The sequence below is a fragment of the Mustela lutreola genome, chromosome 3, assembly GCF_030435805.1.
Source record: "Mustela lutreola isolate mMusLut2 chromosome 3, mMusLut2.pri, whole genome shotgun sequence".
NCBI lineage: Eukaryota > Metazoa > Chordata > Mammalia > Carnivora > Mustelidae > Mustela > Mustela lutreola.
This window is the reverse complement of record NC_081292.1, coordinates 168,363,071-168,375,872: the sequence shown is the minus strand read 5'-3', so window position 1 is coordinate 168,375,872 and position 12,802 is coordinate 168,363,071. Positions and strand designations below refer to the sequence as shown.

The window sequence follows — 12,802 nt, the reverse complement described above, 5'->3', positions numbered from 1 at the left end:
CATTAAAAATCTCCAAACAAACAAAAGCCCAGGGCCAGACGGCTTCCCGGGGGAATTCTACCAAACATTTAAAGAAGAACTAATTCCTATTCTCCTGAAACTGTTCCAAAAAATAGAAATGGAAGGAAAACTTCCAAACTCATTTTATGAGGCCAGCATCACCTTGATCCCAAAACCAGACAAGGATCCCACCAAAAAAGAGAGCTATAGACCGATATCCTTGATGAACACAGATGCGAAAATACTCAACAAAATACTAGCCAATAGGATTCAACAGTATATTAAAAAGATTATTCACCACGACCAAGTGGGATTTATTCCAGGGCTGCAAGGTTGGTTCAACATCCGCAAATCAGTCAATGTGATACAACACATCAATAAAAGAAAGAACAAGAACCATATGATACTCTCAATAGATGCTGAAAAAGCATTTGACAAAGTACAACATCCCTTCCTGATCAAAACTCTTCAAAGTGTAGGGATAGAGGGCACATACCTCAATATCATCAAAGCCATCTATGAAAAACCCACCGCAAATATCATTCTCAATGGAGAAAAACTGAAAGCTTTTCCGCTAAGGTCAGGAACACGGCAGGGATGTCCATTATCACCACTGCTATTCAACATCGTACTAGAGGTCCTAGCCTCAGCAATCAGACAACAAAAGGAAATTAAAGGCATCCAAATCGGCAAAGAAGAAGTCAAATTATCACTCTTCGCAGATGATATGATACTATATGTGGAAAACCCAAAAGACTCCACTCCAAAACTGCTAGAACTTATACAGGAATTCAGTAAAGTGTCAGGATATAAAATCAATGCACAGAAATCAGTTGCATTTCTCTACACCAACAGCAAGACAGAAGAAAGAGATATTAAGAAGTCAATCCCATTTACAATTGCATCCAAAACCATAAGATACCTAGGAATAAACCTAACCAAAGAGACACAGAATCTATACTCAGAAAACTATAAAGTACTCATGAAAGAAATTGAGGAAGACACAAAGAAATGGAAAAATGTTCCATGCTCCTGGATTGGAAGAATAAATATTGTGAAAATGTCTATGCTACCTAAAGCAATCTACACATTTAATGCAATTCCTATCAAAGTACCATCCATCTTTTTCAAAGAAATGGAACAAATAATGCTAAAATTTATATGGAACCAGAAAAGACCTCGAATAGCCAAAGGGATATTGAAAAAGAAAGCCAACGTTGGTGGCATCAGAATTCCGGACTTCAGGCTCTATTACAAAGCTGTCATCATCAAGACAGCATGGTACTGGCACAAAAACAGACACATAGATCAATGGAACAGAATAGAGAGCCCAGAAATAGACCCTCAAATCTATGGTCAAATAATCTTCGACAAAGCAGGAAAGAATGTCCAATGGAAAAAAGACAGCCTTTTCAATAAATGGTGCTGGGAAAATTGGACAGCCACATGCAGAAAAATGAAATTGGACCATTCCCTTACACCACACACAAAAATAGACTCAAAATGGATGAAGGACCTCAATGTACGAAAGGAATCCATCAAAATCCTTGAGGAGAACACGGGCAGCAACCTCTTCGACCTCTGCCGCAGCAACATCTTCCTAGGAACAACGCAAAAGGCAAGGGAAGCAAGGGAAAAAATGAACTACTGGGATTTCATCAAGATCAAAAGCTTTTGCACAGCAAAGGAAACAGTTAACAAAATCAAAAGACAACTGACAGAATGGGAGAAGATATTTGCAAACGACATATCAGATAAAGGACTAGTGTCCAGAATCTATAAAGAACTTAGGAAACTCAACACCCAAAGAACAAATAATCCAATCAAGAAATGGGCAGAGGACATGAACAGACATTTCTGCAAAGAAGACATCCAGATGGCGAACAGACACATGAAAAAGTGCTCCATATCACTCGGCATCAGGGAAATACAAATCAAAACCACAATGCGATATCACCTCACACCAGTCAGAATGGCTAAAATCAACAAGTCAGGAAATGACAGATGCTGGCGAGGATGCGGAGAAAGGGGAACCCTCCTACACTGTTGGTGGGAATGCAAGCTGGTGCAGCCACTCTGGAAAACAGCATGGAGGTTCCTCAAAATGTTGAAAATAGAACTGCCCTATGACCCAGCAATTGCACTACTGGGTATTTACCCTAAAGATACAAATGTAGTGATCCAAAGGGGCACATGCACCCGAATGTTTATAGCAGCAATGTCCACAATAGCCAAACTATGGAAAGAACCTAGATGTCCATCAACAGATGAATGGATCAAGAAGAGGTGGTATATATACACAATGGAATACTATGCAGCCATCAAAAGAAATGAAATCTTGCCATTTGCAACAACATGGATGGAACTAGAGCGTATCATGCTTAGCGAAATAAGTCAAGCAGAGAAAGACAACTATCATATGATCTCCCCGATATGAGGAAGTGGTGACACAACATGGAGGCTTAAGTGGGTAGAAGAAGAATAAATGAAACAAGATGGGATTGGGAGGGAGACAAACCATAAGTGACTCTTAATCTCACAAAACAAACTGAGGGTTGCTGGGGGGAGGGGGTTTGGGAGAAGGGGGTGGGATTATGGACATTGGGGAGGGTATGTGATTTGGTGAGTGCTGTGAAGTGTGTAAACCTGGTGATTCACAGACCTGTACCCCTGGGGATAAAAATATATGTTTATAAAAAATAAAAAATTAAAGTCTAAAAAAAAAAAAAAAAAAAGAAAAAAGAAAAAAAAATGCAGAGTACAGACTTGAGTACAGATGAACAGTAATTACCTGATGTGGAAACTAGAGAGAACAAGACGTGAAGGACTTGTGGAACAACACCAAGCAGTCAAATACATGTGTGATGAGAGCACCCAAAGGAGAGGACCGAGAATGGGGCAGAAAGAATATTTGAGGAAGTGGTGTCCCAAGTATCCAAAATTTGGTATAAAACATGTATTTATGGATTCAATTATCACAGTGAGCCACAAGCAGTTTAAGCCCAGAGAAAAAACAAAAAACTCCAAGTACCTCATAGTCAAGCTGAGGAAAACCAAAATAAAGAAAAATACTTATGATGTTGGGAGAATAATGACACATGCACACACGAGATGAACAGTCCAAATTTCTGATAACTTTTTATCAGAAATACAGAGGTAAGAAGATAGATGGAATCACATCTTTAAATGCTTAAAGAAAAATATAACCTGGAATTCTATATCCAGTGAATCATGACTTTACAAATGGAAGTGCTATAAAGGCATTTAAAAATAAATCAAAAGAAAGCTAAAAATTACTTGTTGCCACCAGACCAGCACTGAAAAAAATGCTGAAGTCCTTTGGCTACAGGGGAAATGACACCATGTGGGAACCTGGATGGGTGGAAGGGAACAAAGATCACTAAAAAGAGTAAATATGGAGATGAGTATAAAACCGCACTCCCCCGCCATTTAATTTCTTTAAAAGACACATGACTATTTAATATAAGTAGTGCAGAAATGGTACCACTCTACTGTGTTTATAACATTTCTAGATGTAAAATGTATGATAAAAACATGAAGGACGCTGGACAACAAAAGGCTTATATTGTTCTCTCATTTTATGTAAAATAGTACAATGTGAACTGTGCATACACAGTGCTAAGTTAAAAATGACTATTGTAGTCCATAGAGACAATAAAGGAATCCAAATAAAGTAATAAAAAGTACTGAGTTAACCCAGTAGAAGACAGGAAAGGACAAACAGAAGAATAAAAGAAGAGATGGGGCAACAGAGAACAAACAGCAAAATGGCGGAACTAACACCACCAGATGATGACTGCATTTAGTGTAAATGGAGCAAAGGCTCAATTAAATGGCCTGTGTTGTCAGGCTGAAGAAGAAAGCAAGACTCAACTACATGCTGCCTACGAGAAATGCATTTTAACTCTAAAGACATTGAAAATAGAAGAGTTATCAAGAGAGCTCCATTAGTATTCAGTGAAGTGGACCTCAGGACGAGAAGTATTGCCAGAGACAAAAAGGGTCATTTCCTAACGATAAAATAACCAAAGAGGAGGTCACATCAATCCAAAATGTGGACATATCTCCTAACGGTGCTTCGACATCTGTGAAGTACAAACTGACAGAATGAGAGGGAGAAATTTGGAATTCTATGATCACAGTGGGAGGTTTCCACACCCTTTGGCACTAAGAGGTAGGACAAGTAAATGACAAAAAAAATTAGAAAATGGTTCATCTCCCCCTCTGATTCCATCCTCCCCTTCATTTTTTCCCTTCGGTTAACAAACTGAGGGTTTTAGAGGGGAGGGTGATGGGGTGATGGGTGAGTCGTCCAGTGGTGGGTATTAAGGAGGGCATGGATTGCATGGAGCACTGGGTGTTGTACGCAAACAATGAATCATAACAATGAATCATGGGACACTACATCAAAAACTAATGATGTGCTGTATGGTGACTCCTAATATAATAAAAAATTATTGAAACTTAAAAAAATTAGAAAATGAACAAGCAGGCCACAGAACAAGACACAATATTTGCAATATGTACGTCTGGCAAAGATCTTGTAATGAAAATAAACAAAGAACGCTTGCAAATCACAAGACCAACCAGGCAGTAAAAAGTAGGCAAATGACTTGAACACATATTTCAAAGAAGTTAAACGAGGACCAAAAACCCATGAAAATGGTGCCCACCCAGCTGTGTACATTTTTCAAAGCTTGCACTTAAGATGCATCCTTAAGATCTATGCATTTCTCCTTGTATAAGTTTTGCCTTGATAAAAATGGTGCAGGAGGACGAAGAGGAGCAGGAGGAGCTGGGTCTCAACCCCAGCTCAGCCACACGCTCTTCATGGCCTTGGTCAAGTCACTGAACCTGTCAGAGCCCGATTGTCTTTATCTGTAAATGGGATGAGGATTGGGCCCTTCACGGGCCGGCTGCGAACAGGCAACAGCCCCGTACAGAGGTGACACAGGTGGTCCCTACGAGGGGAGGGCTCTATTAAACAGCTCGGTGGTCTTTACTCCCTGCCCACCTTCCTCCCCTCCCACCTCCCAGGTCTTCAAGATTCTCTCTCTATAGGGATTCCTGCAGGGTGAGCAGCGGGGAAAGGAGAATGGGAAATGTCCCGACCCGCCACAAGGGTAGGGACCATGAGGCTAAGAGAACAAAACCCCATTGCCATCACAGCCTCACTCCAGGGGTCAACATCATGTGGAAAAGGAAGGATTTCTATGGGCAACTGCTTGCATATAAGCCCCAGAGCCCCCCGAGAGCTGATGCACAGGTGACACCGTGCCCCAGATGTGGGGTGTCCTTGCTAGGCCATAAAAGCTGGCTGATTCGGCATTCTAGCAACTAAAAGTGAATTGAACAGCATAGAGACAACCTTCCGTTACTCAATGAAATAAAAATTAAATCTGTCCAGTTTTAACATTAAATATGAATATTCTGTTATAAAATGCTTGAAAACTTGGTAATCCATTTGTGAATATATCATCTCCCCATCTACCTATCCACACCTGTCTATTACCGTCATTACCCATTTCTAAATGATATCAGAGAATCTTTGCTTTTAGGGATGACAGTATCATTAGGTCTTACTGCTTCATTTTGCTGGCATAAGACAGAGATGCAGGGAAGTGATGAACTCTTCTAAGATCCTGGGACTGCGTAGTATATGGATCTTTTAGGGTATCCTGTCTTCCAGCCCAGAGATCATGGAGCATGGAACCCCCTGTGGTCAGCTTAGCTTCCTGCAGGCTCCTTGGGATCATCTGTGTGAGGAGCAGACATGCCCAAGGAACCACATACCTTGGAGACTCATGCCATGTGTGAAAGAACAACTGCCCCCCAACCCCTGCCCTAGCAAGTGGCTGACACTGTTACCAAAGGAAGGGGGGCTGGAGGTAGAAATTGTGGCTTTCGATTTCAGAGACATGTGGGGGCATTTCAGGGAGGATTCCTGCGGCGGGAGGAGGCTGATCTAGACAGGACAGTAGGGGTTATTTATGTAAAGGAAGGTGCTGTTTCTGCCCGTTGCATGCTCAGCCAGCTGCACAGTTGAAGTGATTTATAGCAGGATGCGATGGGGGGTACAGGAGAGATGGGCGTGTCAGCCTTCGGGAATCATCCGCAAGGGTCGGCGCTCATGGGCGTAAGGGGGTTAACAGCAGGATCTGAACATGTAATCTGAACAAGAAATGCAAGCAGTACCTTGACCACCACGTGCAGCATCATCTGCAGGCCGTTTTTGCCAGGGTACTTCCCCGCAATGTTGGCTGCGGACAGGTTGAAGAGGTTGGCTCCCGTTTCGGTGCAGATGGCGTGGACCAGCATTTTCTTCCCTACCCCCGATGGCCCTGCCAGCAGCAGGGATTTCACCAAAGGAGCCTTCTCGTGCACTGTTGCAGAACCTATAAGACGTAGAGGCAGAGGCTCTAAAATTGTGCAGAGAAGCTAAGTGGCACTGGAAAGAGCATCCCTCAAGGCTGTTCCTCCAGCGTGTGACCCCACTTTCTGCAACAGTGATGAATGTGTCCAAAGCATTTCTAACTGGAGGCACATCCCTGGTCTGAGCTGGGCGGTGACACCTTTGATTTTGTATGTCAGGGCTAGAGGTGGGGGCCACGAACCATCCTGCTTATTCTGCACATACCTTCCCTGCTGCCCCTTTCCCTAGAATTTTTCCCAAACTCATCATTCTAAAGAGCATTCCTACAATAACTAACCTCTGGCGGTTTTTTTTTTTTTTTTTTTTTTTTTTTTTTTTTTTTTTCAGGCGGGGGTTGGGGGCCGGTTTCTCTGCTAGCTGCAGTCTTTGAAAGCTTAGGAAAAGGAATGCGGACATGAAGCCACAGCCGGAGAGGGGGGCTGGGAATGTTCCTTAGTGGTTCTCAGGAGAGAAAAGGGAAACGAAAGAGGCAGGTGTAGTGGCCAGACTTCCTTGATCTGCCCTCGGTTCCAGCCTGTTGATGAAGAGCCTGGAGTTACCACGCGGACACTCGGAGGTCAGTCACACTGTCCATTTCCTCCAGCCCGAGCGGGACTTGGCCTCCAGCATCTTCTGCCATCCCGAACACAAGTGGAGTGCACACTGGCGTGAAGTAATTATGATATGAAGTCCTGGAAAGTGCTGTGATCAAAACATCTCCTATCATGTGACTTTGCTTTGGGCAGCCACTGGGCACTTTTTGATGAACTGGAATATATATATCCAAATTACGATTATTATTGTGCTTTTTCTTCTTGGGTAAGTGAAAAGATACAATGAATTTATCAAATAATCAGGAATAATTTTTATGGTTACATAACATAATCTTGGAAGCCGGTTTTGAGCAAGTTCTGTTTAAAATGCAATGACACAGGGGGCACCTGGGTGGCTCAGTGTGTTAAGCCTCTGCCTTCAGCTCAGGTCATGATCTCAGGGTCCTGGGATGGAGTCCCACATCGGGCTCTCTGCTCTGCAGTGAGCCTGCTTCCTCCTCTCTCTCTCTGCTTGCCTCTCTGTCCACTTGTGATTTCTCTCTGTCAAATAAATAAAATCTTAAAAAAAATGCAATGACACAGACGGGCTTTATTTGTGGTCAGTGAGGAGCACAGTAATGTAATACGATAAAGGTTATTCTGTTGCTCACAATCGGAGAGGGATGCCATTCACTGGGTGGTCCGCGCAGCACAGGTATTGGGGGCTGGTGCATTCATGGCCCTGGCGAGGGGCTGGTGGGGAAAACTCAGGGCTTATTGTCGAGAGTTTATGGCTAGGACGGGAGCTGAACCTGAGCAGACGTGACCAGAACAGGAGGCAAATAGTGCTGAGATCTGTGCAAGCCGCGGAGGGTTCAGAGAAGAACCTTTTCCCAGGTCGGGGGATGGGGGCCTCAGGCAGGACTTCTGGGAGAGCATGGCACCTGAGCTGGCCTTGGAAGCAGCAGAACTGGACCTTGTAGACACAGGGACCCTTGAGAAGATGCTGGGTGAGGAGGCACAGTGACTGTGGGCCTGGAGAGGGAGGTCAGACGGGTGCTGGGGAGTGGCAGATAATTCTTGCTAGTGATATAGCAGGGGGACAGCAAGGGGCTGGGGATGTAGACTGATGCCGGCTTTAGGGGTCCCTGGAAGGCAGCTGGCATTGCAGATTTGCCAAGGGGGCGGGCTGAGTGCCTTCCTCCTTCTTCTCCCTCCACATACTGGGAGGCAGTCACATTTCTGGGAGCGTGTGCGGGTGAACGCTGACCAGATGCATCCTGGGTGCTCCCTTATCTGCCCGGTGGGCTCGGAAAGCTCATGCCTTGTCCTGGGAGCCCTGGTTGAGGTTCTTGGGGTTCTGGAGGCCAGTGGATGCTTCTGCTGCCTGGCCAGGGTACAGAATGGCCACACAGAGTGTCCTTGGGGCCCTCTGCAGAGTGGCTAGGTTGGCTGGGACCTGAACACAGTGCCAGCAAACACAGTTCCTGTTGTCATTGGATATGATTTTAGATTTATGAAATTTAAAGGAAGCACCTGAAGGCAGATCTGTGAATGTCCTTGTCTGTCTGGCTGGTTTGTGCCTTGCATACACACACACACACACACACACACACACACACAAACACACACACAGGTCCCGAGAAGAAATGCCTGTTGGCTCTGGGACCCAGGGAGGTCTGCAGCCTGTAGGGACTTCAGGTTCCTCATCGACAAGAGAAGGATTTAGGTGGGATGTTCCCTGAGTATCCTTCTTTTGAGGCTTTTAAGCCAGCTTGGAAATGACATCCAACATTTTGTTTCTTGGAGTCAAGGATCAAACATACTGCCCCTGTCGAGGACGTCTTAGGAGTTCCCGTGACAACATGCTAGGTCTTGGTGCTTTCAGCTCGACTGTTTTCCATCTCACTGTGATGAGGGTTGAGGGCTCATTGTTTCATTTGCATGGGCCTCATAAATATTGCATATTTATTTTGTGGACCCCTGAAGTATCATATACTTATATATATGATATGTTCCATATATATAAAATTGATGTTGACCCCCAATTGCACTTATTACTTCTGACATGAAAGTAAAAGAGGAAGGGACCATTTCTGGCCTGTAGGTCTAAGTCAAAGTGGAACAATATTGTAAGTGCCCAAACTATTCTCATATTATTTTAAAGCCAGTTAAGCAAATAAAGCATGATTTCTCTTTCAGAATTGTCAACAGAGCCCAGCCCAGATGACCGAGGTCATACCCATAAAAAGGTTGTTAAAATGATAAGAGAGAAGGAGAGCAGCAGAGAGCTCTGTGACAGAGGGCCCCGCCCTTCCTGCACCTGTCGCCACACTGCAGAACGCTGGTCTGTTGGTCTGAACAATCACGACCGCATCTCACTTAGCAGTTAGAGTGGATATCAGTGAAAACTGGCAGAGCCTTAATCCTTTAGATTCATGAAACACACTTTCACTGGTTCATGAAAGGCCAGCTTTGTTAAGGACCTAGTAACAGAAGTCTGTGTGTAAAAGGCAAGCCTAACATTAGCCCTTTGTCTAATTTGATTAATTTTAATCGCAGGTGCTTGATTGCTGACGGGACCTTCAGCCCAGAATGTTAAGCAGGCGCTCAGAAGTGGTGCACACATGTCCCCCGTGCAGGACCTTCTTGTGCTCTCTGGGATCAGGGTCACAATAGAACAACCCTTCCTCAGAGTGGTCTGCATGAAAAGATCAAACAGGAAGATGCTGCCAATGTAGCAAGCAGTTCACCGCTGCCTCTAGGAGACGTGCAACGGGGGTGCCTGGGTGGCTCAGTCCTTAAGTGTCTGCCTTTGGTTCAGGTCATGATCCCAGGGTCCTGGGATTGAGCTCTGCCTAGGGTTTCCTGCTTCTCCCTCTTCCACTCCTCTTGCCTGTGTTCCCTCTTGCTGTGTCTCTCTCTGTCAAATAAATAAAATCTAAAAAAAAAAAAAAAAAAAAAAGGAAATGCACAACAGGGTGTGTGGTCTCTTTACCTAGTGGCAAGACCCCATAGAGGGCGATGAGCTGTCTGACGTCCAGGAGGGAAGGCATGGGTTCTATGGATACCTGGCGAAGTGTGGTCCCCAGGTAACTGTACTCTCCTGGGGGAACACAACCAGAGGGTAAGTCAGTGGAGACTGTGCTGGTCTGAGCGGCATGATCTTGGTACCTGTGAAACTAACACAGAATACACAGTCAACATGTCTGAGCAAATACAACGGTGTTGCCGGGAGACACAGAGAACACCTCTTCTCTCAGACCAAGGCCTTAGAAGACCCACCCATTCCTGAACTCTCCGCTCTCCAGGCTACTGTAACGGTACATTCTGTTGAGTAGGACACTAACCTCCTAGGATTTCCAAAATTGGCCTTGGACTCTAGAATACACGAAGCGGAACAAAATTTTAAAATGAAGGACGTATAGAGTAGACTAAGCTATGGTAGGCTTTATTTCATTTATATTTCTATTCCAAGCGATGATATCTAACATGGGCATAAACTTTAAGTACAAATTATGTAAGATCAATGTGGAATTTGTACCGGAGCAGGGTAAATCTGAACCTAAAATACAATCATTTGAAAGGAAGGATATGAGTCTAATTTAGAATAAATAGAAACATCTCCTTTTGCGGGTCATATTCATTTACATTTTTATCATTTTCAAAGGATTACCAAAGGAATAATATAGAAATAAATCTTTACAGGTTTAATTAGAAGGCATCAAAGGTCTTAATTGTAACTAGTCATAAATCTGAAATGTTATTTTCTAACTAATTTAGATAAGGTCACCAAGAAAATTAGTTTGGCTGTCTCCATTTCTCACAAGGACGGACCCTTTATATGCTCAGACAGTTCTCTCTTGATTTGTACCGGAATCTGAAGGGAAAATATTCAATGCCCGAGTCATGGAATCTTGATCATTTTTTTAAAACTTTTTCTTTCTATAAGAAGTATGGGTCTTGCAGAATTTCGATGTTCTATACATATGTCCGACAGAATGCTCTTATGTGTACGTGAACTGAGAAAAGCTTTAAAGCATTTTCGAATGCTGAGAAAATTAGAATTAGAGATCAGATAATGCTTGCTGTTTTGTTGTGGAGGGCAGGCTTTCAAAGCTTCCATGTGAAAAAAAAAAAAAAAAGTCCTTGGCAAGGACAATGGGTATTGGTGGAGAGAGTGAGTGATAGTGAAAGCTTCCATTGCGGCTTCCGATCCCCGTGCTTTTTAATGAGCAGGTCATAAATAGGAGAGTGGTTAATTTCGCCTTCACTAGAGCAGGAAGAGATCCTGTAGCCACCATTAAATCCAGTGCTTATTGCTATAAACATGACATTAGAGGTGGTCTGAAAGTGACCCCAATTTTCCTGCTTAAATAAATCCATATTAATACCCTGATGCACCATATTTTCTAGAACCTAACAGATTTCATTTAGACACATCATATTAAATTGAATTAGTGGGTGTTGCTTCTGATGGAGCGAAGGACACCACCAGTCCCTTGCCAGGCTTTGGGACTCATCCTGAAAGCATGCTGCTGTGCTTTGCTATTCCTGGTGTGGATGCCCTAAACCCTTCCCACGTGCTCAGGCAGAGCTTAGAAACTTCAGGATTTCCCGCACAGATCCCAGGTCTTCTGCCAGAGAGGGAAGAAGGCGACGATGGATGAAAAGGCATTTAAGTACAAAGCATGAACAGGGGCAAGAAAGCCTACAATAGTGGATGGAAAAGGAACAAGGAATGTCTTACTGGTCAGACTGGGTTTCCTTACAATTCTAATGTGAAAGGCAGATCACCAATATCACAGTGTGTGACCTTGTTTGGAAATAGGGCCATTGCAGATATGACTAGTGAAGGTGAGGTCATTAGGGTAAGTCCCAGTGCAATATGACTAGTGTCCTTTATAAAAAGGGCCATGTGCACACAGGTGTGAAGATGGGCACAGGGACAAGGAGACCTAGCAGAACGCCAGAGGCTGCAGCAAACCTCCAGGGGACAGGACAAGGGGTGAAATGATGAGGTCGTAGGAGCGCAGGGACAGCAGGGTAGCCATGCAGGAGGGCTGGCAGTCGGAGCAAGAGAGACTCGGGAGGGGCATGTGCAGAGAGGCTAGGGCAAGGCAACAGCTTCTCCTTCAGGCTCTCAGAAGAGACCACCTTGCCGACACTTCGATTTTGGACTTCTGGCCCCCAGACTGTGAGGGAATGTTTGTGACACCTGTTCCAGCAGCCCTAGCAAACTAGTACAGAAGGAGTAAAATAATGGAAGACCATGGGGACATCAAAGCAGTTAAAAAAAAAAAAGAGAAATTAAAAAAAAATTTGAGAAATAAGGATGGGATCAGCCTCTAATGTTCCATTCTACCCCCGACACAGCATTAAAGAGAGTATGGTGAGCACTGTATAATAAGTCCTAACTTCTCAAACACGTTCCTCGGGGACCAGGGGCGAGGTCCAAGGGCAGATGTTACTGATCGGTGTTTGCTTCTCCTGACCCCTCGCCGCCAAGTGCAAGGATGTCCTGCCACCCTTACTCCAACAGGGCTGCACACGCACCGTCTCCCAACAGCGAGGATGGGCACGCGTGTTACACGGTGATGGGTCAGGAGTACGGACTGGTTCATAAACTGTATGTTTGACGCTGGCCGCCTGGCTTCCAGGACGAGGTCAGCCAGAGAAACTGCTCTAGGTCGACTCCATGTTGGGAGAGCTCAGCTGAGATTGTGCAGGACGTGCCAGGTATCAGCTATTCCGAAGCTCTGGGGGTTTCATGTGTGCAGACGTGTAAGTCATACCGTCTAAGATAATGAGTTTTCTCCTCTGTAGAGCAGGCTCT

General features: G+C 44.4%; 1 protein-coding gene across 2 annotated transcripts in view; it reads right to left on the bottom strand.

Moving 5' to 3' along the window:
• The window catches only part of IQCA1 (IQ motif containing with AAA domain 1), a 152,791-nt gene that overhangs the window by 36,331 nt on the left and 103,658 nt on the right, over window positions 1-12,802 (bottom strand). Inside the window, exons 14-15 of one of the 2 annotated variants that reach the window (XM_059167631.1) lie at window positions 9,965-10,072; window positions 6,217-6,416 (exon numbers count right to left, since the gene is read on the bottom strand). In XM_059167631.1, coding sequence (XP_059023614.1) covers window positions 6,217-6,416; window positions 9,965-10,072 — 308 coding nt within the window. The remainder of the gene's footprint in view (window positions 1-6,216; window positions 6,417-9,964; window positions 10,073-12,802) is intronic. The other variant, XM_059167632.1, reaches the window with a different exon arrangement.